The sequence below is a fragment of the Apodemus sylvaticus genome, chromosome 17, assembly GCF_947179515.1.
Source record: "Apodemus sylvaticus chromosome 17, mApoSyl1.1, whole genome shotgun sequence".
Lineage (NCBI taxonomy): Eukaryota > Metazoa > Chordata > Mammalia > Rodentia > Muridae > Apodemus > Apodemus sylvaticus.
In genome coordinates, this window is record NC_067488.1 from 41054958 (window position 1) to 41082022 (window position 27065).

The 27065-nt window shown below is 43.8% G+C and overlaps 1 protein-coding gene across 1 annotated transcript in view; it reads right to left on the minus strand.

Annotated features, from left to right (window-relative positions):
* Positions 1 to 27065, minus strand: part of Col22a1 (collagen type XXII alpha 1 chain) — a 214831-nt gene that overhangs the window by 124420 nt on the left and 63346 nt on the right. Inside the window, exons 16-22 of the mRNA XM_052160898.1 lie at positions 24186 to 24239; positions 22822 to 22866; positions 18061 to 18105; positions 17665 to 17694; positions 17368 to 17421; positions 10817 to 10870; positions 92 to 145 (exon numbers count right to left, since the gene is read on the minus strand). Of these exons, the coding sequence (XP_052016858.1) occupies positions 92 to 145; positions 10817 to 10870; positions 17368 to 17421; positions 17665 to 17694; positions 18061 to 18105; positions 22822 to 22866; positions 24186 to 24239 (336 nt within the window). The remainder of the gene's footprint in view (positions 1 to 91; positions 146 to 10816; positions 10871 to 17367; positions 17422 to 17664; positions 17695 to 18060; positions 18106 to 22821; positions 22867 to 24185; positions 24240 to 27065) is intronic.

The window sequence follows — 27065 nt, forward strand, 5'->3', positions numbered from 1 at the left end:
CAAAATGCCAGCTGCAAGCTGAGAACCGCCACCAGGCCACTGAGTCAGAGGAAACCACACTGCTATGGGGGAACTGGAAGGCAGCCCTTACCTGTGGCCCCAACGCTCCAGGGGTTCCTGGTGGACCGGCTTCACCTTTCTTCCCCTGAGTGCAGAAGAGAAGCCAAAGTTAACAGTGAAGCATCATCCAACAAAGCCCAAGGAATAGCCCAAGTCTCTCAGGGAAATCCTGTCTCAGTAACTCGAGCTCACCACTCAAGGGGTTACATCCCAGGAGCACCTAACAGAGGTTCAGTGTAGAAACAAGCGAAGGGGGCTCACGTTTGGAGCTCCAAGAGGTCAGTGTTTTTTGGTATCTCTTTAAGTAACATTAAAGATAACACACGGCCCAATATTCCGAAAGCAGAACAAACAATAGCATTGTTTGTTGTGTGTATGGTTTGTCATCGCTATACATACAAATATATTGAAAGCATCTTTCCGTGAAACATATTCTGATCGTGTTTTCCCCCTCCTCCAACTCCTCAGAGATCCTCCTCACCGTCCCTCTCACCCATCTCCATGACTTCAAAGCCACTGGGTCTCTTGGTCTCTTAGGTCTGCCTAACCTGTCTGATGGTGGTCAGTCTCTCCAGAGAAACTGTATGAACAGATGTGAATCTCTTCCCCCTTCCTCCACTCTTCAAAATGATTGCATGGTACCTACTGCCTTCATGAGCCTTGCTTTCCAACAGTCATCCCCCCCCCCCAGCTGCATTTTACAGGAGGATTGGGGATGCCTCTGCCCTCGCCTTGTACAATCACATAGTGTTCACTCTACATATGTAGACAGTCACCCACCCATGGATAAGCAGGTCCCTGAGTCTGTTTGCATCCTTCTATGGTATGAATCTGTGCAGTGAATGGACCACGTCGGTCGTTGATGAGTTCATGGGGGCAGCCTCCCTGATTAGACCCAATGTGTGATAATCACAGGCACAGCTGACTTTGTGTCTCCCTGGCCCCAGGTGCAGGACTTCCTCTTCACTCCTTACTGTCTTCTGTCCCCTACTCCCTCCTACCCTCCCTTTCCTCTTTTCTCTCCTTGCTGTCTGTCACCCTTCCATCCTTCCCTTCCCTCCTTCTTCCATTCTCCTTTTCCTCCTCTTCTTCCCATACCACACGAGCACTTAGGACTCCTCAGGTTTGTGGGATATCCTCACACCTTGAGTGTAATTAAGGCACAGAACTGGGGGAGGCAAAGGAGACAAGCACTCAGCCCAAAGGATCTGAGCGTCCTGGACGGAGCAGAGCCATTCATGGAGTCCAAGGTTGAAAACAACCACATGGCTTGTTTACTGTGTGCAGGCTCTGAAGCACTCAAGTGATCAGGTGAGGTCTGAAGAAAGAATAAGGTTGGTCAAGCCATACCAGCATGCTCAGCATACACCATCCATCAGCTCACCCCTAGATTTCTGCAGTGTCCCCAAACAGATTTCCCTGTTTTTCCTCTTATATTTATAAAACATCTACTGTATTTCTTCTACCCAAACATAACTGTTTAACTCAGACCATAATTTCTACGCCCCCAGCTTGCCCTTCATGACCCCATTCCTGCCCTTTTGTCTCATCTCCTCAGACCTTCGTCTACATCCAAGCATGATGGCCTTGCCCCTCTGCCTTCAAAAGACCAAATGGCCAAACCCTAATGCCTTCCTCTCAGGTGTTCCTCCTGCCCAGAGAGTGGCTTCTCTGGAGACCCATCTTGTCTGTGTTCAAATGCCCTCTTGCCCTCTTGCCTGTCTCCTTGGAAACATCACAAAAACAGCACTCTTTCTACTGGCCTCGACCTGCAGGACCTCCCTTAGTCTGTGCTATCACCAACATTCCATTAGTGTCTGTGTTTATTTACTGCCTCTCTGTCCAACTAGGATACAGACCAATCAGAAGCAGGTGCTGGTTCTGGTTTTGTTCGCTATCTTCCTTGAGGGCCCAGAGCAGTACCTGCCTGCTACATGGTGGATGCTCTGTACATGTTTGTGGGCTGAATAAGCTGCTTTTTAGGTGGATATGAGCCACCTGCAAAGACCCTAGCAGTGGGGAAAACTGTGTGGGTTACAGGTAAAGGATATCAGAAAGAGGGAAAGATTCTACATGGCAGTGTTCAATCCAGCCACAGGCCTAGAGAACTTGGCCTGTGAGGTTGCATTGGGATGGTGCCAAAATTGAGCTTCTTGACACTTATTGGGTAAAATCAAAATGTGGTCACAGAGACCTTCAGAAGTAAGCCATGCCTTTAAATTCACTTGGTGTGATGTCCCTTCTCTGTCCCCAGGTTATTTCAAAGAAAGTTGTTGGTTATTTACAAAATGAATTCAGGGCTGGAGAGATGGCTCATCGGATAAGAGCACCAGCTGCTCTTCCAAAGGTCCAGAGTTCAAATCCCAGCAACCACATGGTGGGGTTCACAACCATCCGTAATGAGATCTGATGCCCTCTCCTGGTGTGTCTGAAGACAGCTACAATGTACTTACATATAATAAATAAATAAATCTTATTAAAAAGTGAATTCAGGACCAACCCAGCATCATCTCTCTGCTGATAGGAATGAAACACTGAATGGATCCTGGGAGGAAGGACAGAGGACAAGGAAGGATGTGAAAACCTGACTGTTGACTGAAAAGAATTCCTCAGGGTGATTCCTCCCTGCCTGGGCAGGGTGAGGTAGGAAGAAGCAGGAGTTCCTCTCACAGGCAGGAGTTTGTGGGGTCTCTGCTTCCTCAGCAGCCCAAGATCTTACATTACTTCAGAGGATGACAACTCCCTCTGATGAAATGAAAATGAGCTTTGTAGCAGCTGTGAGATCAGGACGAATCGCCTTGCCTGGATGTAAAGTACAACAATCTAGAGGGGCAGACAAATGTAGTGGTTTGAATGAGAATTGTCCCTCATAGGCTCACATATTTGAACACATGGTGCCCAGTTGGTGGCGCTGTCGGTCTGAGGAGATGGAGGGGGTTGTAGTCTTGCTGGAAGCTAGCTTTGCAGGTTTATAGCCTCATGGTAATTCCTGTCCTCTTCTCTGTTGTAGATCTGCAATCGATGCTGTGGAGCACTGAGCTTCTTGCCCCTGACACTATATCTGCCCTTTGCTGTCATGCTTTCCCCGCCATGATGGACTCTCAACGTTCAGGAGCCATGAGCCCAAGTGAACTCTTCTGTAAGTTTCCCTGGTCATTGTGTTTTATCACAGCATCAGAAAACTAATACAAGACACGATAGCACCTAAGAAGCTTATGGCAAGAAAAGAGAAAGGCAAAGAAGTCTACCAACTAAAGCATCGTCTCTACCATTAGGTTTTTCAGTACAGAGGTAAAAGCCTAAGGTACCACCAGGGATCAGAGAAGACCATGAAAATGTGTCCTCAAACCAACATCATGAAGCTGCCTCTCTCCTGAAAAAAGCAGAATCATCCCTTTAGGGTTAGCCATGCTGTAGTCAGCTGTGTCCCCTGAAGATGTGCGACTGACATCCCAGTACCCATAGCCACCAGGTGCCTCCCAGAGATCTCTGAACTCCTTTCCTGGCAGCTGAGATCATCTCAAGCACTCACTGGGCCATTTCAACCCTGCTGAGGGAAAGGAAGCTGAATCTAAACTTTGCACCTCGGAAACATCAGATGCTCCACATCAGATATAAGACACACTGGAGCTGTTTGACCTGAAAAATCCCAAACCCAGACATCCTATCCTCTTTTCTAACAACATCCAGTAATAAAACTCCTGAGTGGGTTTTGTAAAACTGTTCTGGGCACCTCAAGGTAGAAACCAAATAAAACCAGAATTGGTTGGGAGGTTTAGCATAGTTTTTATGTCCTCTTAGGCCTTAGAGAGACCATAGCCACACTTCGGCCTCTGCAGTAACTCCTCTCCATTTCAACTGGACAAAAATCACACCCTGGGGCAACACCACTTCTTCCAGGAAGGCCCAACAATAATAAGAATTATAGGCAAAATGGGGGAAGTACATTTGAGATATATATTCTCTACTATCATCCACAAATGAATGAGTTAGCATCTCAAGAGCTGGGCACAAAGCCCCGAGCAGCTGTGTCAGCTTCAGCTGAAGCCAGGGAGCAGCTGCTGTGCACTTCCTGAATTTGACAGGTTCTTCTGGAATAAAGTGATTTTTACTAACAGTAGGTCTGCTTCCTGAAATTTTAATTTTCTTCTCTTTCAAACTGCAGCCCAGTACACTATCTGGGTAAGTATTCGTAATTTATCACAAGGGCAGATTTTTTTTCAAGTGATTCTGAATGCCAAAATGTTAAGCAAAAACTGCTATTTCCAGGACAGCCTGTTTGCCTGTGGAGAGAGGAGGCTGATAAATTCTAAACAGCAGCAAACCTAGCTGGGATGTGTTAACACAGCCACTGGCGGAGCCATTAGCATACAAAAGGCTTGGCTGTGCCTGTCAGCTAATGTGTGCCTTATGTTCTTTCGCTCAGCTCTTTTCCATGCCTCCAAATGTCTAGAATGATCATTTCCCGCTGTTTGGATCTGAAACCTGGTGTTCTGGGACTACTTAGAATGTCCTAACAAAACCCTGGCTCCTGGCCCTGGAAAGAATCAAACAGTAGCCTGTGGCCCAAACACTGCTCCCATCTGGTCCAGCAGGAAGTTTTCACAATGGAAAGTAGAACAAATGCCACCCAAACTGCCACTGACAAAAGCCTGCCCGTGTTTCTCTCTGAAACCTGACAGAAGTCAGAGCTGGTGGGTCTCATGGTGTTCGTGTTTGGCAATCATGAGGCCTCAGTGCCAAGGGAAACAGATTAAAATGATACACATCTGGGCAACCACCCAGGATGTACCTGATTGGAAAGTAAGAACCCTGGGTCTCTCTACAAGGAGCTCACAGCTGGGAAAACAGCTCTTGCTCATGATCTCTCAGATAGGGACAATAAAGCTCAGGTTGTGAAAGGGGTGAAGCTAGGCAGACCTGACTCTGATCAACCCCACCTTAGGGTCTTGGGTGTCACTGGAGACTCTGACACATTTCTTCAGACCCCTAGTTACTCAACCGAGACTAAACTACTATATACCCCATGGTAATTTTTGAAAACTAAATGGTAAATGTGAAAGGAAAATTGGGGTGGGGAGATGGCTCAGTGGGTAAAGTGTTTCTCCCATAAGCTTGAAGGTCTGAGTCTGAGCATCAATAAATTAGCAATAGTGGAAAGAGGCAGACTCCTGTAGCTCATGGGCCTTACACTGCATCCAATGTATCTAATACAATTGAGGAGCCTTGTCTCACATACTACTGTGGAGGAAATAATATATTTAGTGCAAAGAAAATGCCCAATACTGACCTCTGGTCTCCATACACGCATCTCCTCACACACATAAACTACTCTACACACACGCAGAGGAAAAATTGCAAAGCGGCAGCCCTGCCCTGCAGTGACTACCAGCTATATGTTTCTACCTCCTATTGGCTCTATGCCTGCAAAGGTGTATGCCATTTGAACAGTGTGCCCTCCTAATGCTGGCACATAGGAAATAACACAGACAGTACAGGGAGCCTCTGTCTTGAGGGGAAAAGAGCCTCAAATCTGAGAGGGTCATCTATTTAGTTTTCATTAACTGATGGCAGGAAACCAGAAGATGTTAAAATAACCAAAAGACCTGTAAGCGGTTGCTGTGAGCTTATGCAAAGAGCAAAGAACAGAGATCAGGAGGAGTTTGGGAAGGGAACTGCCTTCTCACTGTGGGTTTCCATGAACTCATGTTCCTCATGATTCAGTATTCCAAACTTTACACTTAGAAAAGTTCTTGATACATTTTTGTCTTGTCAAGACAAGATCCCTCTAGGACTCAGCACAAAGAGCTAGGTGACACCCAAATTCTCTCCTCCCATACTGGACATTCCCCTGTCCAAGGTCCATACTCAGGTGACCAGATAGCAGTCCTGGGTCCTGCCCTTTTCCACACCACACAGTCATATGGATACCCAGAGACCTGATTCCACATTTGATTCATTTTTTCCTGGCACACAAATTATCCAAGACATTAGCAATGTATATTCCACATGATTCTATACTGGATAAGTTTTTCAGACATATAAACTCATGTTTTGTAGGTGTGAAACACTAATCGTGCAGATGCAAAACTAAGAAGAAAATTTCTCACTCTTGTGGTTTTACATCCTAGTGGAGAGAAGACAAGTTCTCAACAAGAATTAGGCCATCAAAGTCCTGATGGGATGAGTGTCTGGGGGGGTGGACAATAGACCTTTTATTGTAAAGACTCCTAGAAGCCTGGACTATACCAATGCCATAAGCTGGCTCTGGCTCTTGCTCTAGAACATTCCAGAATCAGATACAATTGCTCAGGTCCTAACTCCAATTGACAATGACTCCTGCCTCCTGCCTCCTGCTTACCTTCTAGATCAGGAAAACGGGTAGGCTATGGAAAATGTACCATTTCTCTCTCCACCCTAAGCAAGGACTCCTTATCTACTGAGCTGTAACAAGGGGTTAGGTATCTCTGCAGCCTGGGTACCAATCTTCTGCATTCATCATGCCATCAGAGAAAGCATCAGTATTGTCTAAAATGAATGCATTTACCTTGCCAAAGATTCTGCTGTCTGCCTATGGCTAATCTCTAAAAATAACAGACCCGGATTCCTTCCTCCTACCTGATGTTTTAGTCTGTCTTCATTCACAGGTCTCTATGCCTGGTTTTTAAAATCTGTTCCATTCTTTCATGAAACCTGAGTCTGCATCCTGACGTTTAGGAGTGCTTCTTGATGCTTCTTCAATGGAAATCAATGGGGAGGAAATGACAGGTGGAAAGCAAGTGAAACAAAGAGACAACTCTTGAGTAAGTCATCTGGGTCTCAGGCGGTCCTGACTCTGCCAGGGACTAATGTCACAGGAAGCTGCTTCCGAGCCCACAACATCTCAATTAGCTGCTTCCCTTTTCCATTTTGTTGTAGGCATTAAACTCAAACAACGTTCACAGGATGAAACACAGGTAGAAATGGGAGCAATTCCGGACTGCAAAAGGAGCAGAGACCCCTGAATACCCTGAGTCACCACGTGTAAGTCACTAGAGGCAGCCGAGCAAGAGACACACCCTCCGTACACCCAGTTCTCTGTGTAGCAATGTCTTACTTATTGATTCCCTGTGCTAGACCACCTTCTTCTACCTTTTCCTCAGTCTTCTCCCTGCCCAGCCTGTGAACTGGGACTTGTTGGGACCTCAGCAACCTCTGCGGCCCCCATGTGTCCAGCTCTGATTGAACTTCCATCTTATCCTTTGGTCATCAGGAGGGCTCCTGACTGTCTCACTCCTCCCTGTAATTGTTTTCACACCCAGATAGATGGTTTGGAATGTAAGTCTGTCTCCTCACTGTGGTATCAAACATCACAATGAGCAGACACAGTCAGGCACAAAGAAGTCAGAGCATGCTGAGCACTGGGGTAAATATTTGATGAAATTTCAAGCAGATTTGGGTTGGGATAATGGGATTACAGCTCGGTTTCTCACAAAATCCTTTATCTTTTGGAGACAGGGTGCTGAAATATTCATATGCAAATTGCGGGACTAAGAATTGCTTCCAAACTCAAGCCCAGTGGTGGGCAGACTAAGTGTTGATATAAATAAAACAGACTTTTCAATGACTTCATAAATGTTGAAGTGGATATGAGGATATAGAGGTTCACTTAGCTATTCTTTCAACTTTTGCATATTTTCCAATAACAGAACATGATGCAGGCAGCTCATATTGCTCCACACTTCATACAAAATGAAAGCCACAGTCCTTCAATGGCCTCCAGGGCTGAACACTAATTGTTCGCAGGTTCTCTTAGCTTCAGTTCCCCTGCTAGACCCTTGCTGGCTCTAAGAATGCCTTACCTAGATATGCCAAGCAGCCTCTGCCCCAGGGCCCCAGCTAAAGCTGCTCATGTCCTTTCCACAGCTGTCAGCCTGGCCAGCTACCTCATAGCCTGAGAGCCTGCTCAAGTCCATCACTCTCTTTGGGACCTTTCCACATCAATTGCTAACACTAACAGCTGTGTCTGCATCCCTCTGCCTGGCAGAACATTAGCAGCATGAGGGAAGTTACCCTCAGTAGACCACCACCATGGCCAGTGGATGATGAAGAAACTTTTGTTGAAAGGATGAACTTATAGTAAAAAGGCAAAGGAGGAAGATATTAGGCTAGGGTAGGATAAAAGGGGAAAAAACAAAAGAGAAGGTAAAGATGTGGAAAAGGTAATGGAAAGGGCAAAATCTCCAGTACAGTTTCAGCGGAGTTGGAACAAGAAGCCATGAAAGTGGGTCTTTGGGGTTTTAACTGATTCATGCCCAGACTAGAGAAGTGTAGATGATGCTGTTGGATGCGATCAGTGCACAGAAGTTATAGTAGCTCCCTCTATGAACACATCCTATGTCTTGTACACATCTTCAGCATCCCATTAACTACAAGGCTGCAAGAGACAGTGCCTGCTCTCACATCACTCCCTGGAAGCCCAGCAGCCTTCTTGAAGCTGGGATTCCCTTCTCTTCTGAAGATCTCATCATCTTTATCCATCTCCCCAGAGAACTGCTCTAGTTTAGCTACAGAGGACTTTGAGCATCAGACCATAGGCATTTGGGGGGCAAATTCTGAGACAGAAAACAGGATATCTATGCAGTGTCAGAGCTTAGCCCAAGGTGTGGAAACACGTGGTACAAAGAGATTGTGCAAAAGGCAGGCAGGCTTTGGAGTAGTATGTGGTCTTGGGCCGTTGAACAACCATGTTCTACATAGGTCTACCCTTGATTTACTGAAGTTATTGCCAGGTCTGGCACATAGCTGGAGCTTGTTACATTCATGTCTCCTTCTGCTCCAGCCAGAGCTCTACCCTACCCTCTCCATCTTTTTGCTTCCCTTGAGTCTTCTTGTCCTGTTCACTAAATCTCAGAAACTGATAAATGTGCTCAGTTCCCAAGTCCCTTAATCTGTGTTAAGACTGGACTAAGCCGAGCTCACTTTTTAGATGCAGTTGAGGAGGCTCACAGAGTTTAAGTGCTTCTAAACATGACAGCAGCCTATTTGGGAAGCACACACAGAGTAGGTTCCAGGCAATCCCAGATAATAAATGTGGGCCTGATCAGCCAGCTCTTACAAGATGTTCCTTTTCAACTTGGTGAGTAAATTAAAGATGGGAATAGAAACTGTTCATAGTCATTGTTAAGTGAAGAGTTCTGCATATCATTCTAATATTATGTCAGAAAGCAGCAGGTGCAGAGGTTCAATGACAGTGACAGATAAACACTAAGTGTACAATGTGTGAACATGGTTGCCCTCTCATAAGGTTGCACACGAACAGGTTCAGAGACTAAGAGCCCCAGCACTGTGGCAATTTGTCTCTTATTCTGAAATTCCATTCTCACAGCAACTCAGACATTATGAAGTTTCACCGCTATAGTAAAAAAGCAACAGACTTACAAAGACCAGGAGGCATACAAAGTTCACAGAGCGTGCATGTCAAGATCATATACTTGTTTCAAAGCCTAGGCTCCTTCTACTACTGAGGAGAAAGCAATATGGCGACCGCTTCATTTGACTGACAGGGGAAATTAAAACTGGCTATGGCTGAGTATCGGGAATGTGAGTCTCTTTGTCTCCCACCCATAGTGCCTTGGACACATCTTTCCACATCTGCCCTAGACTTTATGAAGAGCTTCTCTTAGAATCTATGAGGTTTAAGATGGTTAAATTCATCAGAATTGTTTGAGAGTATACAAGGACAGGTAGAGTCTGTTGCGTGAAAAGGCCACTCATGATTTCAGGATGAAAAGATGTGAAGTGTTGTGGGCCCAACTCTCTCAGTCAATCTATGGCATGCATATAAAACCATTCTCTAAAGGCTCTACACAATCTTCAGGCTAATGGGGCATTAAAGTAGGGGAGGGAATGCCTCCATCAGATGCCAGGACCTCTGCCAACCCACGGGCCAATAGCTCCACTGCCTCTGGATGCAAACCTGACGAGGAGAGAAGCTTACAGTGTCAGGAGCTGCCTGCCTCACTATTGAATTTATTTAACCTGTGTGTGGGAACCAGAAAAGAGGGCCCAAGCTTCAGAGTTAGATTCCAGTAGATGTGCATGCATTCTTCTAGGGACTGGGGACACGGAGCTGAACCTGAGTCCTGGCCCAGTTTGCCATGAAGCAGCCATCAGAGTATCTGGCTTGCAAATGCTTCTTTAGCCCTCCTACCAAAGCCTGTTACATTATTCCAGGTGTGCAAATTTTTACATATGATAGCTTCTAAATTAAACTAAACTTCATAACATCAAATCGACTACCATGAGATAAAATGTTCACTAATGATATAGATCTTTAAATTAAAGTCATAACACGTTGGCAGATTGCAAACTGTGTCCCTATTTTCTCTTATATTTTTCTCCAAATTAAATTCCCTGGTCATCTCTTGTGAGAAGCTCTCGCTATTGCTTGTCTGGGTCAATTGCTGATACCAGAATTATATACCTAGTTGGCTTCTTTCTTTTAGGAATTGTGGGGGAGAGGGTGGGGGGTCTCTATGTAACAGACACACAGCCAATGAGACTCTTCTCCATGTTTTCCAGGCCCAGCAAGGTGGATCCTCAACCAGAATGAGCTGAGTCCAGTCTTTCCATTTTCAATATTCACAGCAAGTCCCTGAGGCTGAAGAAGCTGGATGTGGAGACTTGAGTCCTCTGTCGGATGACATGCAATGGTGGCCATGCAATTGAGGCCAGTGTGGGTGGGTGGCGGGCGCATCAGAAAGGGTTTACTTACTCGGAGACCTTGAGGCCCTGAGGGGCCATCTCTGCCTTCTGGACCGATCAAACCCTTTGGAAAAAGGAAAAAGAAGGAGAGAATGTTACGTGTGGACTTCCATGGCATGCCATATACTCTTCCCTCTTGCTCTCATCGGACAGGAACATATCACTGCATCTAAAGGGGAAATTATGGGGTCAGAAGGGAAGGAGCAATCTATGATCTGCCATCTACCCTAAAATATACAGACTGACTGATATGGGCTTTTAAAACATGTTTAACCAGGAAGACATGAGTGGTGTCATACATTTTGCAGAATAACACAGGAAGAACAGCATGGCTAATGTAGTAGTTTGCATAAAGCACACAGAGAAGAATCACCTAAACCAGTGTATAACTCTTATGTATGCCCACTCTTTCCATCTTACTGCCTCTGAAGGAATTAACTGGGGTTTTCTGACTCTTGGAAAGCAAAAATGAAAGTATCAAAGTTAGTACAAACAGAGCCTGGAAAGATGGCACCATTGTTAAGGGCATTTGTTGCTCTTTCAAAGTCCTAGGTTCAGTTCCCATGACCCACAGGGAGCCTGGCAACCATCCATAGCACAGGTTTAAGGGGATTCGACTCCTTCTTTGGACCTCCAGAGGCGCCAACCATACATGTAGTGCATTTACATTCATGCAAACAAAACACTCATCCATATGTAGTAAAAATAAATCTTAATAAAGTTGGTGCAAATAGGATTATCTAAGAAAGAGGCATTTCAATTAGAGAAAGAATATTGAAAGGTGAAAATTTTGTGTGACCTCTGAGGTGGTCAGCAACCCAGATATGGCCAAAGCCTGATCATGTCTTCTATACAATGCACTGTATAGATCTGCTAAGGAATTGAAAGACCACATGAAGGCCTCAGTACTCCACCATAATTGTTCAGAACATGTGAGATCCTCAACTCAAGCTCTGGCTCTGACACCACATCCTGCTGATTTTTTTTTTCCAGAAATCTGTTCCTTGAACTTCTTTCCTTACCTTAAATAATCAGCATCACATAGGCATGGTCCCTATGGCCAAATGTTGCATTGACTCTTTGGTGTCCAGTCTTTATTTAGAGCTATACTTAGAGCCATTCCTTTCTATACCACCATGTAAATAGTAATAAAGTGAATCCATCTGTGGCATAGTATAAATGGCATGCACAATTCTCGTTCCTCATAAAGAAGTGGCTTATGCCATGCTTTGGTAAGATGAAGAACCTGCTTCATCCCAGGGAAGGGAGGAATGTCCCCAGCATACAGATGCAGAGTATCATGTGCTATTCCCTGGATATATTTTCCTCTCCCTGGGGTTGCTGAGGTTCACAAACTCGAAATTTTTCTATTCTTCACCAAAGTCATTAAACCCAGCTTCCCAGTTTTGCTCAATTCAATGAATATTTAAGAAGCAATGGATCTGTGGATGGGCTCTGAGGTAGGTGCCACTGGGGATTTAAAGGAAGGTAAAGATGCAGGGCACAGGTTGAAATCCACACAGGCTTAGCAAATCTCTGAGAGCACTGATTTGAACATCAATCCACTTAACCCTTACAGTAAGATTGTGTAATGAATGATGACAAGGACAATTTTCAATTTAGAGATGAATTAGTTGAGTACTAGAGTCAGCATGTACTGTTAGCAAAGGTACAAATCTACATTTTGGAAGGACACCATAGGTTGTGTGCTCAAGGCCTTTGGCTTCTAATTGTGAGTGTCTTCCATGTTTACCCTGCTCTTTATCCACCCCAGTCATGTCCCACTGGAATATTCTCCTGAGTGTCTATTATCAGGGACATCTCTCCTCAAGTACTCATTAAGTTTCCATCATGTATAAATCTTGTGGATTTCAATACAGGAAAAATATTGATCCTGGCCTTAAGAAGTTTACTCCAAGCATAGCAATAAAATGACTCCTAAGAGCATATTTCTACACCAGTTGATCAGAGCACTTTTCAGCCTTCCTCAAAGAAGCTTCTTGCAATAGATAGGCATTAACACAGAGATCCACAACTGTAGAATACAGACATTGTGAGCACTCAGTCCTAAAGGGATGTCTTCATCAAATCCCTTACCCCAAGACTTAGAGATCTATGTGGAAGAGGAGGCACGAAGATGATAAAAGCCAGAGATGGTGAAAGACTCAAAGGAAACAGTGTCTTACAGACACAACAGGACTGATGCACATATGAACCCACAGAGAAAGTGGCAGCACACAGAACACCTGCACAGGTTGAAACCAGATAAAATATCAACACTAAGAAAGGAAGTAGACACAAAGCTGCACATTCAACTCAGTGTCTATTTGCAATTGACACCTTCTAGGAGATGTGAAATCAGTTTTCTCCAATGCATTGTCACTGGGTATATCAACCATAATCCGGTGTCGGTCCCAGTGATGCTCAAACACAAAGAACTCCATGGATTTGAGTGTGAGTGTGTGTGTTGGGGGGTGGTGTCTGTTTACTTAGTTTGTTTGTTTATATGTGGGAGTTTTGTTTCATCTTGGGTTTTTTTGCCATTGATTTTTAAAAATATTTTTAGTTTGCATATCTTATTTTTCTGTTTGTTTGTTTTTGTTCTTTATCAAGAGAAAGAGTATAAAGTTAGGTGAGTAGGAAGGATCCGGGAAGAGTTGATGGAGGGAAAAAGTATATGACAAAAATATATGGATGAAAACAAAGGTAATAGAAATAGAGGCAGTAGGCACACACTCAATCACATGTATGCAGAGATAAATGTAACTTTTAGAATATACATTGTATAAAAAATAAACAAAAGAATCAAAAAAGTTTAGTTCTAGAATCCTGTTCCCTTTTAACAAAGCCTTTATCTGAGTGCTTCCTGAACTCTGACCAAAGTAATTTCATTATCAACACCTAGTTCTGTACAAAGTCCTACTCTACAATGACAAGAGGGCACAACACAGGAGACCACCTTCAGTACCTCGGACAGCTCTCACAACCCTTAGTTCTTGCTCCAAAGGAGGTCCTTCTATGAAGCCACAATTAGGCTGAAACCAAAACCACACAAAGATCCAACAAAGAAAGAGAACTTCAGACCAATTTCCCTTATGAACATCGATGCAAAAATACTCAATAAAATTCTTGCCAACCGAATCCAAGAACACATCAAAGCGATCATCCACCATGATCAAATAGGCTTTATCCCAGGGATGCAGGGTTGGTTCAATATACAGAAATCCATCAATGCAATCCACTACATAAACAAACTCAAAGGGAAAAAACCACATGGTCATTTCATTGGATGCTGAAAAATCATTTGACAAAATTCAGCATCCTTTCATGCTTAAAGTCTTGGAGAGAACAGGAATTCAAGGCCCATACTTAAACATAGTAAAAGCAATATACAGCAAACCGGTAGCCAGCATCAAACTAAATGGAGAGAAACTTGAAGCAATCCCACTAAAATCTGGGACTACACAGGGCTGCCCCCTTTCTCCTTATCTTTTCAATATTGTACTTGAGGTACTAGCTCGGGCAATTAAACAACATAAGGAGGTCAAAGGGATACAAATTGGAAAGGAAGAAGTCAAACTATCGTTATTTGCAGATGATATGATAGCCTACCTAAGTGATCCAAAAAACTCCACTAGAGAACTCCTACAGCTGATAAACAACTTCAGCAAAGTGGCAGGTTATAAAATCAACTCAAGCAAATCAGTGGCCTTCCTATACTCAAAGATAAGCAGGCTGAGAAAGAAATTAGGGAAATGACCCCCTTCACAATAGCCACAAACAGTATAAAGTATCTTGGGGTGACTCTTACCAAACATGTGAAAGATCTGTATGACAAAAACTTCAAGACTCTGAAGAAGGAAATGGAAAAAGACCTCAAAAAATGGGAAAACCTCCCATGCTCATGGATCGGCAGGATCAATATAGTTAAAATGGCCATTTTGCCAAAAGCAATATACAGATTCAATGCAATACCCATCAAAATCCCAACTCAATTCTTCACAGAGTTAGAAAGAGCAATTCTCAAATTCATCATGGAATAAGAAAAAAACCCAGGATAGCTAAAACTATTCTCAGCAACAAAAGAAATTCTGGGGGAATCAGTATCCCTGACCTCAAGCAATACTACAGAGCAATAGTGTTAAAAACTGCATGGTATTGGTACAGTGACAGGCAGGCAGATCAATGGAACAGGATTGAAGATCCAGAAATGAACCCACACACCTATGGTCACTTGATCCTCGACAAAGGGGCTGAAAACATCCAATGGAAAAAAGATAGCCTTTTCAACAAATGGTGCTGGTTCAACTGGAGGGTCAGCATACAGAAGAATGCAAATTGATCCATCCTTGTATCCTTGTACTAAGCTCAAATCCAAATGGATCAAGGACCTCCACATAAAGCCAGACACTCTGAAAGCTAATAGAAAAGAAACTGGGGAAAACCCTTGAGGACATCGGTACAGGGAGAAAGTTTCTGAACAGAACACCAATAGCATATGCTCTAAGATCAAGAATTGACAAATGGACCTCATAAAATTACAAAGTTTCTGTAAGGCAAAGGACACAATCAAAAGGACAAATCGGCAACCAACAAATTGGGAAAAGATCTTCACCAATCCTACATCAGATAGAGGGCTAATATCTAATATATATAAAGAACTCAAGAAGTTAGACTCCAGAAAACCAAACAACCCTATTAAAAAATGGGGTACAGAGTTAAACAAAGAATTCTCACCTGAAGAACTTCGGATGGCGGAGAAGCATCTTAAAAAATGCTCAACTTCATTAGTCATTAGGGAAATGCAAATCAAAACAACCCTGAGATTTCACCTTACACCAGTCAGAATGACTAAGATTAAAAATTCAGGAGACAGCAGGTGTTGGAGAGGATGTGGAGAAAGAGGAACACTTCTCCATTGCAGGTGGGATTGCAAATTGGTACAACCACTCTGGAAATCAGTCTGGTGGTTCCTCCAAAAACTGGGCACCTCACTTCCAGAAGATCCTGCTATACCACTCCTGGGCATATACCCAGAAGATTCCCCAGCACGTAATAAGGATACATGCTCCACTATGTTCATAGCAGCCCTATTTATAATTGCCAGAAGCTGGAAAGAACACAGGTATCCCTCAACAGAAGAGTGGATGCAAAAAATGTGGTATATATACACAATGGAGTACTATTCAGCCATTAGAAACAATGAATTCATGAAATTCTTAGGCAAATGGATGGAGCTAGAGAACATCATACTAAGTGAGATAACCCAGACTCAAAAGATAAATCATGGTATGCACTCACTAATAAGTGGATATTGACCTAGAAAACTGGAATACAAAACATAATCCACACATCAAATGAGGTACAAGAAGAACGGAGGAGTGGCCCCTTGTTCTGGAAAGACTCAGTGAAGCAGTATAGGGCAAAACCAGATCGGCGAAGTGGGAAGGGGTGGGTGGGAGGAGAGAGGGAGAGAAGGGGGCTTATGGGACTTTTGGGGAGTGGGGAGCTAGAAAAGGGGAAATCATTTGAAATGTAAATAAAAAATATGTCGAATAAAAAAAAAAAGAAAGTTTCAAGGCCTTCCCCATTATACACTTAATGATGAAAAGCACCCAGGCTACATTGACAGATACTCAGTTCGATTTTTTTCTTCTTAATAGCTTTTCAAGCCATGCAACCACCGCCACACCAATTCCTCCACCGTGGCAGATAAGATTGGTTTCCAATCATGGATCTACATTATATGTTTCCGTACACACAGAAACTAATTCTCACAAAGATTACAGAAGATAGCAATTGTCCCCAAAGTTTTGATGGTAAATCGTTCTAATTACACTGAAATCAAACACCATCTATGTTTCTTTAATTTTCTACCCGTCACAATGTCCTAATAATGAACAGGGCTTAGTGTGAATCAATTTAGATGCAGTCGCTTCATTTCCCTCAATAAAATACAGCCATGTATAAAAGAATCAGAATCATGTTGCCTAGAAGTGTAACTTTAACCCCCAACCCTGAGAGAATTCAGTATTTCAAGTGACCCCTGTGGGGTTCACTGCATTTTTATGAATTATCCTTAGAATCTGAACGTTCACCATAAATGATCACAGGGACCCTTCATGTCCTCCTCGCAATTAGTTGTTTTTCACATCATTAGGTTCTTAGGGGAGGCAGGAATTAATGGCTGTACACACAGAGCCTCCACACAGTCAAAGCTAATTGGAGGGGTGGGGAAAGTAACTATGCATGAAGTGGTTCAGTTGACATTTAAATGCCTGATCTGAACAGACACTGACACACTGAGAGTCCCTGATGACAGCCTGTGTGAGACAAGGGTCTCTGAATGCTGGCTGCATGATATCTGTATTTAATTCTATGCCAGCCCCAATGCCACCTGCCAATAGTTCATTGTCCCATGAAGAATGGAGATAACCACAGCACCTACCCAAGTGATAGCATGGCTTCTGGAACAATTCTGTATTCAGCAACAGAGAGACTATACATTTCTGGACCTATATATATATTAGGCACACCTGTCATTAGGGAAAAGTGACTTACAGGTGCTCCTGGAGGCCCAGGTAGGCCTTGGTGACCTCTTGGTCCAGGGGCTCCCTGAAAGACAAGCAGACAGGCATTAGTCACTATATTCCTCTCTCCATAATCAGGGGAACCACTGTCATGGTTCTTCACTGGCAAGAAGCCACTTCCCAAACTCGCAGAAGGTACCAAAGGCATGCAGGCACTTGATTCCCGGGTAGAAGTTAACCGGACATATCCCTGAGCCCAACCCCATAGCTGTGGCCTTTCTTCTGCTTCAGCTTGAAACCCCAAAATGGAAAGATCCATTCTGCATACCTGCTCTCCCTTCAGGCCCTCTCTCTGCACCTGAGAGACAAACAGGATTAGCAAAACTATCATCAATTTCCTCAACAGTAATAAGCCGCCCTCAGTTCCATTTCAGGTATCCACTCCCACATGCCACGATGCCGTGGTTTCTGACTCTTCTCGAATATGACCCAGTGTTGAATCATCTTTCTCTTAAAGGTTTTAACAGCATATGTTAAGAGCTGACAATGGTGGGGTTCATGGTGGCCTTTTCATGCATGTATATAGTGCCCCCTCATTCCTCCCTCAGCAACTGCCTACAGATCTTGTCATCAGATGAATTCTCTATGCTTAGAGGCCAATACTTTTCCAGTGACCCAATTCCATGGCCTTATGAGTGCATGGGTCCCACCAAGAGTGACTCACCACAGAGCCTGGCACACCAGGGGGTCCTGCAGGCCCCACCTCTCCCTGCAGAGAGACAGACAGCACATCAACAGTTATTGCTGCCACATAGCCTGTCCCCTTTTAGCCTTTTCCCAGGCTCTTGCTTATCCTGAGCACCAAGAAGATCTTCTCTGTGTTCCATCACACATATCACCAATATGTTTAGATATCTTCTGACCTTGGAGTATTCTAGAAGATTACCTGATTCTTATCTCACCATCCTGATCATAGGCTCTGGGAGGCATGAGATTTTTTTTTATTTTCTCTTACCAATGTCCAGTTCTAACTGGCTGTTCCATGAGATTTGTCATATCTACACACTGTTTTATAACACTGGACCACCATTCTGGGGATACCAGTTGTATCAGGCTCTGTGTTGGGCCCAGAAACAACAGTGATTTCTACCTTAGCATTGACCCTTGTGCTAAGTTCATGTTTTAGCACATGATCAGCATTTCAACAAACATCTACCAAATGAGTATGAAAAAAAATGCTGTGAGGATTCCTGTGCATTTTCCTTGTCACCAGACAGTCATGTTACATGCCCTTCCCTCCTTCATTTGAGTGTCACCTGGGCTATGCTGGCTCTAGTTCTACCCAGTTACCCAGGCACCATATAGAACCTTAGTTCTACATGAGACTTATTTATCAACTACAGTAATACAAAACCCTGGATCCCATAACTACAGTGCCTGATAGGCAAGGCAAGAACACTGCAGTTAGATAATATCCCTAGCAAGAACACTTTCCTCTTACCCACAGCTCTGCACAAACAGCTCAAAGCATTACTAAATAAATGAATAAGGCACTGCACAAAGATGAAAGCCTGCTAAATCTCAAGGCTAAGTAGAAATAACTAGTGACTTTGGGCATGTTTGCCACTGTCTACTGCATTTGGGGGTGTGATAAATTGATGAGGCACATGCCCTATCTGCTCTCCCTTCAGGCCTCCCTTTGAGTCCAAAACCAACTCAGGTACTTCTCTGCCCAACCCCATCCTATCTCTTCCTGGACAAAATAATAATCACCAAGTGTACTTCTAACAACCCCAGTTGCTCTTTGGTGTGTTTTTCATGTGCATGTTTGTTTACATGTGTGTGCAGGGCACATATGTGTATATGCATGTGAATGCCAGCGGTTAATGCATATGAATGGCAGGGTTTATTGAGGCAGGATCTCTAGATAAACACAGAGCTTACCAGTTTGCTTATGCTTCTTAGTCTGTTCTAGGGATTCTCCGGTCTCTGACTGTTCCACCTATCAGATGCCAGCGTCACAGGCAGGGTGCCACACCAGTTTATTTCTTTATTTAAACAGGGTTACAGAGCTTTAGCCACTGATGATCTTCCCTGCCTCTCCAGTTACTCTTTTCTGTGTCAAAAGGTTTGCATAAAACACAACAAGAAACCTACATCTTTATAAGCAACTTTGACATTTACATTTAACAAATCTGAAAGTACTTGAATGACAGCTCCCCTTGCTGTGCATCCATTTTTGTCTCTCACCATAATAATTGAGGTCTGCCTGACAGGAACCTTTACTTTCTCTGAGTTACCACACAAGGGACACATGCATACATGTACACACATGCACACACACCCTCTGCATGCCCACATCATGCATTTAAAGCATTCTATAATCTGTCCAGATTGTACCTTCATAACAAGTACTCATGAACATACATGTCCTATGTACTCAGGCTCTAGCTCAAATAATTTTATCTGCACTTCTCTATGGTTATTTAACATCTTCGGGGCGGTTCTATTCATGCTATATCTCCACAAACTTTATTAATACTTTGGTAACATATGATTGGCCAAGGATTGTCATAGTTAGGTGTTCCATGGCTGAGATGAAAAACTACTACAAAAACAACTTGAGAAGTCAATGATTTATCCAGCTTCCTCTTCATTATCCAGCTTCCAGTCCATTATCAAAAGGACATCAAGGCAGGAACTGATGCAAAGGCCATGGGGGAGTGATGGTTACTGGTTTATTTCTTATGGCTCACATAGCCTGCTTAATACACCCAGGATCACTACCCAGAGGTGAGCACTACCCATAGTGAGCTGGTCCCTCTCATCTCAACCATGAAATGCCCCAGAGGCATGCCCACAGCCAATCTGATAGAGGCATTTTCTCAACTGAGCTTTCCTCTTACTAAGTAACTCTAGCTTGAATCAAGTTGACATAAAACTATAGTATAGCACATACCTATACTGTAATTTTGTGTGAATGTGTCACACACGCATGGACAGGCAAAGTTATAGACAGCTGAATAATGAATCTCTGTGGCTCATTATGAGAACTCATAGCTTGTCATTAACATGACTAAACAAAAGCAATTGCAAATAACAGTCTCGAAATAAATCAATACATATTTAATCACTTGCAGGTCATAATGAAATAAAATCTCTTGGTATATTCAATTTTCATTGAGCAAAGTAATATCCTAGCATTCATCCATAACAATTGTGTAAGCATAACCAATAGTTATTGGGCACTTTTTACTGGCCATGTCATTCTCCAAGAATCTAATATAGATGAAGTCTTTCTCTGAGTTAACATTTTTTTCTATCTTAGAGATGAAGAAACTGAAGCCTAGAAATATAAATTGTTCAAAAATTTAATATCCTTCTAAAGTCTTATTTTCAATTATATGAAATGATTCAAATCCTTTCTAGAGTCTTATTTTCAATTATATGAAATGCTTTTTTTTTTTTACTGATTGCTTTAGCTGCTGAGAAAACTAACCCCAAAGATGACCCCCATATTCTAGTATTGGTACCCAATGCAGGAGTCCTCACAGTACTATGGTCTCTAGGAGCCCAACTGTAAGTACAAAAGGAAGCTACTGTGATTTCCACATTAAGATTCTAAGGATGACTGTGGTTTCTACTGAGTGGTTTGTCATTTCTCTTTACTCAAGCCATGGGCTCTGGGAAGCAACCTCCACTGAACAGCACTGTGGAGAAGCCACATAACCCCAAAGCACCAAGGAACTGGGCCCACCAATGACTGACCACATAAGAAAAAAGATTCTATAGCCCTAGGGCATTCTTGAAATAACCACAGCCCACCTCAGGAGACTTCCTAAGTTGGGACAACATGTGTGCCTAGATTACTGCTCTGAAATGCCAGGAAATCTTGAAGGTTTTCTGCTAAACTACAGAGGTTTGGAGTAATTTGTTATATGGCAATGGCTAACTGACACACTCAAGATGATCTAGTTCAGTTTCCAGCACAGCCTAAGATGCTCTGACATATATTACTGTGCATCTGATATGGCCATGTGAATTTAATGAAATCTATCGTGGGGTCTTAGGCAAGATAATATGTTTTGGCCTCTGTCTTTTATCTGTAAAAAGAATGTCCCAATGTTTCTAATGGGTTTTTCAATGACTGTGAGACAGCAAAGGTCTATTAAAATCTTAGATTTGTTCTTTCATAATGAGATGAGAGGCACTAGACCATGTGAGGCTGACTGATTTGTAATTATTTCTGGGAATGCCTCAAGCAATGTGATGACCTGTGACACAGACCGTCCACATTTGCATTTGCCACAAAAAGCATCACTGTCACCCCAAATATGAGAGGATAAACTCAAGTCTTCAAATGCAACAGAAAGACTCAGAATACAAGCAACACACAAACACACACACACACACACAAAACAGGCTTGCAAAACAATCATCATTCTTTGCTCCTTCTGACTTGAACAAGTAACTTATTTTAGGATTTTACATTCCTGCAGAAGTGTATTACAATCCTAATACTGGAATAATACAACAATGCAAATCTTAATTGTAAAATAAGCCAGCAGGGGAAAAAAAGTTAACTCAGCTAGAAATGAAGCCAAGGTGAGCAAGAGGGAAACAAAACATTCTCCAGCCCTGTCCCTCAGGGGAGGCTTTTGCCCCTAATTTCTACTGATTGACCAACAGCACACCACAAGTGCATCTGCAAAGCATTCAAGGAATGCTTTTACTTTAACTGTTCAGAGGAAACCTGTCTGTCCCAAGATAACCATCACCTGCCTCCTGCTAGAGTCACTCTGAGAAGGAGAGATGCAAGGTTGCTCTGATCCAATGACCCCCAGCCTCCCCACACCCACCTCTGTTTGGGCCACTGTCTCATTTTTCCTAAATTCCTCTAGGCTTTGGTAAGAGGATCCTCTATGGTCTTCCCCCAAGTCTACCTCATCATCCTTCCTGCTGTGAAAACAAACCCACACCCACTCCCTTCTGCACCCTGACTGGAATGCTTGGCCTTCAACTTCATCACCACCTCACATCCTGGAAAGAACCTTACTTTGCAGTCCTTTTAGTTAAGATGCAAAATTCTAAGCACCACATTTATTAAACTAAGCCTTGCTGAAGGCGCTCCAGTGTGAAGGGAGATGGTGCCTAGTGATTTCAGAAAGGACACAAAACTTTTGTGAAGACTGTTAGGAAGAGAGAAACAAATGAAGGAAAGACTACAAAGAAGTATGGGGGTGTTTTTGTGTTTATTATTTTTACTTATTCATACCATTCCTGAGTCCAAACAGCATTTTAAAGAGCCAATGATTTTAGTATATCTGGATATCATGTGGTTTTTCCATTTGGGGTTTATTTCTAATGGGCATTTATTCTTGAGGTTGGAAAACAATTCAAATGCACATGTGACTTGGGAGTTCCTGATGCCCAGTGAGCTTCTGTATGGACCCGCTTCCCAGAGCTCAGTGTTCTGCCTACTTACCTTCTCTCCCTGCAGTCCTGCCACACCAGGAGGTCCAGGTCTTCCCTGGAGGAAAGAAAGCAAAGACAGATTATGGCAGGCCTCAGGGATGTACAGAGTTGAGTGTAGAAGTGGGGATGGGGCCCCCAGGAAGTGTAGCTTGAACAGTTGGGTTCTCCTCAGGAGCCCAACTGTTCCCTGACTTCAGCTTCCTGGCTGGTTTCCTTTCCAACTAGGAAGTTCTTCCTTTGGAATTTTCAATCCAGCATCACCATGTTTGTCGTTTCTGGAATCATACTGGTATTGCAACTGGACATCACAATTGAGAAAACACACAAGGCCACCTTTTACATAAAGATGGGAGTGTCAGAGAAAGGACATCACATAGGCAGAAACATGAAGAACCCAGATTTGCCTTGAGCTAGAGGGCAGAGGGTAGAGTCTGATGGAGTCCTTTGGAAATGCTGGTCCCACATAGTCTCCAAATTTGAGAAGTCCGCTTACACTTAGTCCAGGACTAGAAAATTGCCATGGGGAAACTGATGACCAAAGAGGTAGCATATGAGATGTCAAAGGCATGGAGATACTGTTCTTTGGGTCCTTACATGATGGTTCCTTCTAACAGAAAGAGTACGTGTACATGGCAGCTGTAAGGGAAGGGGTTTGCCCTATATGCTCCTGTTACACTCCTCAGGAAATGAAAGAACTTGCAGGAGCTGGACAAGCTGTGGCCACGCACCAGGGGATGAAATGCAGGGAGAATTTACTGTAACCCCCAGAACTGTGGCCATCCGTGCCCAGCACCTGCACTTCTGTCTGTTTAGTGGAAGTTCAACAATGCCACCAAGCTGAAGTTTCCAGTTTGACCTTCCAGAGCCCAAGCCATAGATGTACTTTCTCAGGAGCAATCCTTGGATCCATGACAGCACCATCAGGAGTCAGGATTTCTTCATGGATTTCACAGTTCCATCTCCTTTGCCCATATCAATACATCCTGCTATTCACATCCCCACCTCCTTCATCTGCATCAAGTATCCTGCTGGGCTCAACTCATTCTGCATGTTGAGTACTTGGGCTGCTTCTAATTGTTTTTCACAGAGGTGTGTTGCAGGCACTGCTCCTGCATACTCAGTCCTCTGACTATGCGCATTAACCAAGGGATTGCACTGTGATAATATATCTTATTACCCAAGGTAGAATGGATGCAAAGCAGTAGGATTGTTGGAATCCCTGAGGTGTTGGAGTTCACAGAATCAACACCATTGAGGTCCTCGGCCTTGCACTACTGTTGTTCCCATTGAGCTGGAATGAAGCTGATGTTTGTACAGAGGTTCACTTGTCCCTGTGTCAAGGACCATGGCCCATCATCCCTAGCACTCACTTACCTGCTCTCCAGTCTCTCCAGGCTTCCCAGGGAACCCATCCAGGCCTCGCTCCCCCTGGTAAAGAAGGAAAAACCAAAGAATGAACAAATAGCAACCAGGGAACAGTGACTCCCTTTGGTTACTCTCACAGAAAAGAAGGGCAGTCTTAGACCCTGAATGTCTAAGCATGCTCAGATCCCCCTCTCCATCAGGATCCTCCACAGGTCAGTTCTAGAACAGATGTTACTGGGATCAAAGTACAGAGGTGAAAGATCAGAGAAACTATATCTCTGTTTCCCTCTGTGACCCAGGCATAGCATACTCTCCTCATCACATGAGTCTTTATGTGAGTAAAAGAAATAGATACCTGGTGTTTGTAGCAATGTTGACAAAATGCCAGTTATTCTATATCTATTATCCATTCACCCAGCAAGAATGAGCATCCAACAGGCTCTCAGCCCTAGGAACAGACCTCAGAATTGACCTCTGGCCAACAGCAAGCCAGCATGCAGCCACCTGTCTAATCCCAGCCAATCTGCTCACATTCATATGCAGTCAATTTGAATCTCTTATTCCACGTAGTACCTTGGACAAACATCCTCCTTGTAGTTTGTGAGAATAATAGCCCCTCCCCTAAGACACCGAAAAATCAGTGAGATGTGTCACCCTTCTCTCTGCCGCATGTTAGCTTCCTTTAGCTGGAGTCCACGGAAGTCAGTGTGTTCCATATGTGTAACCCGCTGTCTAGTATCCTCACCCTGATTCACCCCCCAGAAGGGGTGCAAGAGCTCAGGTGATAGACTAGACACTCAAGTAGGGCTATTAGTGCTAACATTAGGTGCCTCCCTGGGCTTCCTCAGCTGGCATGGCTCCCCTCTCCCCCATATCCACTTGCTTTCCCTTCTGCTGGCAGCTCAGATCTCTTAGGATTCAGCTTCAATTCACTTCCTTGACCTCTCCAGCTAATTAGATGCCCTATTCTGCTCCAGGGTGCACTCATTCTCCCCTGCCTCATCTCCCCTAATTTGATTTGCACTTATTATTCTAGCTACAGCTTGTCCCATTCTCCAGACTATTCTGTCCCTCAGGCCCAATGTAGAGCCCTATGGTACAGCTCCAGGTGATACTGAGTCACAGAAACACAGGAGCAATTACTCTGGATGCTTCGGTTTCCCTATGACTTTATTTTCTGAGTTGCCTTTGCTTCTTAGTTTTGGTTTTCCTTTTGTTTCCCTAACATGGGCGCCTTCTTCCTTCCAGAAGTTGTCTCTGGACACGTGAGTGAAGATTCCCATTGGTCACTGAACTGTCTGAGAAGCTCAACTACCTCTGTGATTCCAGAGCGAGTAGGGCTTTCTCCAGGAGAAGACTGACCACAGTGTGGTAGACCAACACTGATGCTTCTCACCCAGGTGTAATAGGAGACACAGCAGAACTGCCCCACAGAGCTTCCCAAGTGCTACACCCCAGTTAATCACCTGCAGCTACCCCAGTGCCCTCCTCCCCAAACCCTATGGCTTGATGTCTGGGGTTGAGCCAGGAAGCTAATTCTCTTACCTCATGACTTTTAATTTCCTTTCATCTGCACGCAGGCAAATGAAACCACCTCAGGTGTTTTCTATCATCTAGAAATTATTTAGCATGTCTTGAACATTGCTCTCTACTTTCAAGTACTACCTGGTAGGTAATTCTTATAGAAAGCCCCCTTGTCATAGGAAGCTCTGGTCATGGAGATAAGTGATGTCTACATTTTTCTCTCTGCCCAAAGGCTCCAAATCTGTTGTTATGCCTTATCTCCTTCCTATTCCTTGTGATGTTGGCAGGCTTGAGGACAGACAATTGAGGAAGCCAAGACTCAGAGTTTAGAAGCTATTTGATCAGTCTGAATATGTGGAAGTGAAAGTACTTCTGGGCATCCCTACCCTAAATCCTTGACCTATTTCCACTACCCCAAGACCTGGGTAGGGTCCCCAGAGCATCATGCTGGGTTCCCCTTTGATGCCTAGACTGGATGAGTTGTAAGACTATTAGTGTCCACGGGCCTCATTCCTCCTCCATAGTCTGTGTCCAAAGTCACAAGGATATAACCATGTGATATTAATACTAAAAAAAAAAAAAAAAAAAAAAAAAAAAAAAAAAAAAAAAAAAAGGAACTGCCAAATTCCAGTGCAGAATGCTCTCCCTGATAAATGTCACCAGGCACTTGGGCCCTCCCCAAAGTCCACAGCAAAGGTGGGTCTCATAACCAGGTAGCAATTTGTAAGTTCTGCCTCAAAGCAGAAAGCTCTACCTATGTCCCAAGTCCTCCACTACTCGTGTCTTTATATCAGAAGAGCAAATTGAGTACTCGAAGTCCAGAGCCAAGAGTTTTCCCAAATATATAGCTCACACAGGACAGAGCAAAGGTGAGGCAGACCTGCAGGACACCTGGACCTTGTCAGCTCAGTCATCTGCAACAGATGCACCAGGCAGCATGTAGGAATGCAGACAGAGGAGCATCCATCAGAGCCTAGCAGAAATGCTGAGAAATGGGGATACAGAGACACTGCGGCAGGGAAAAAGGGACAAAGGCAAAAGAGCTTAGGAGATGGTCAGGAACAGAGAGAAAGAGGAAAACTGAAGACTGAGCCAGAGAAACAGAGACATACAGAACATATACAGATGAGAGAAAGAGACAAGATATAGGGTGAAAAAATACGGGCAAAGAGACAGATGGGCAGTGGAGAGAGATAAACAAAGGGCAAAGAAAGAGACCCCAAGCACAGAGCAGAGAGGCTAAGACAGAAAGCTAGGTTATATACAGGAAAGACAGGGAGGGAGGGAGGGAGGGAGGGAGGGATAGAGGGAAGAAGGGATAGAGGGAAGGAGGGAGGGAGAGAGGGAAAGAGGGAGGGAAGAAGG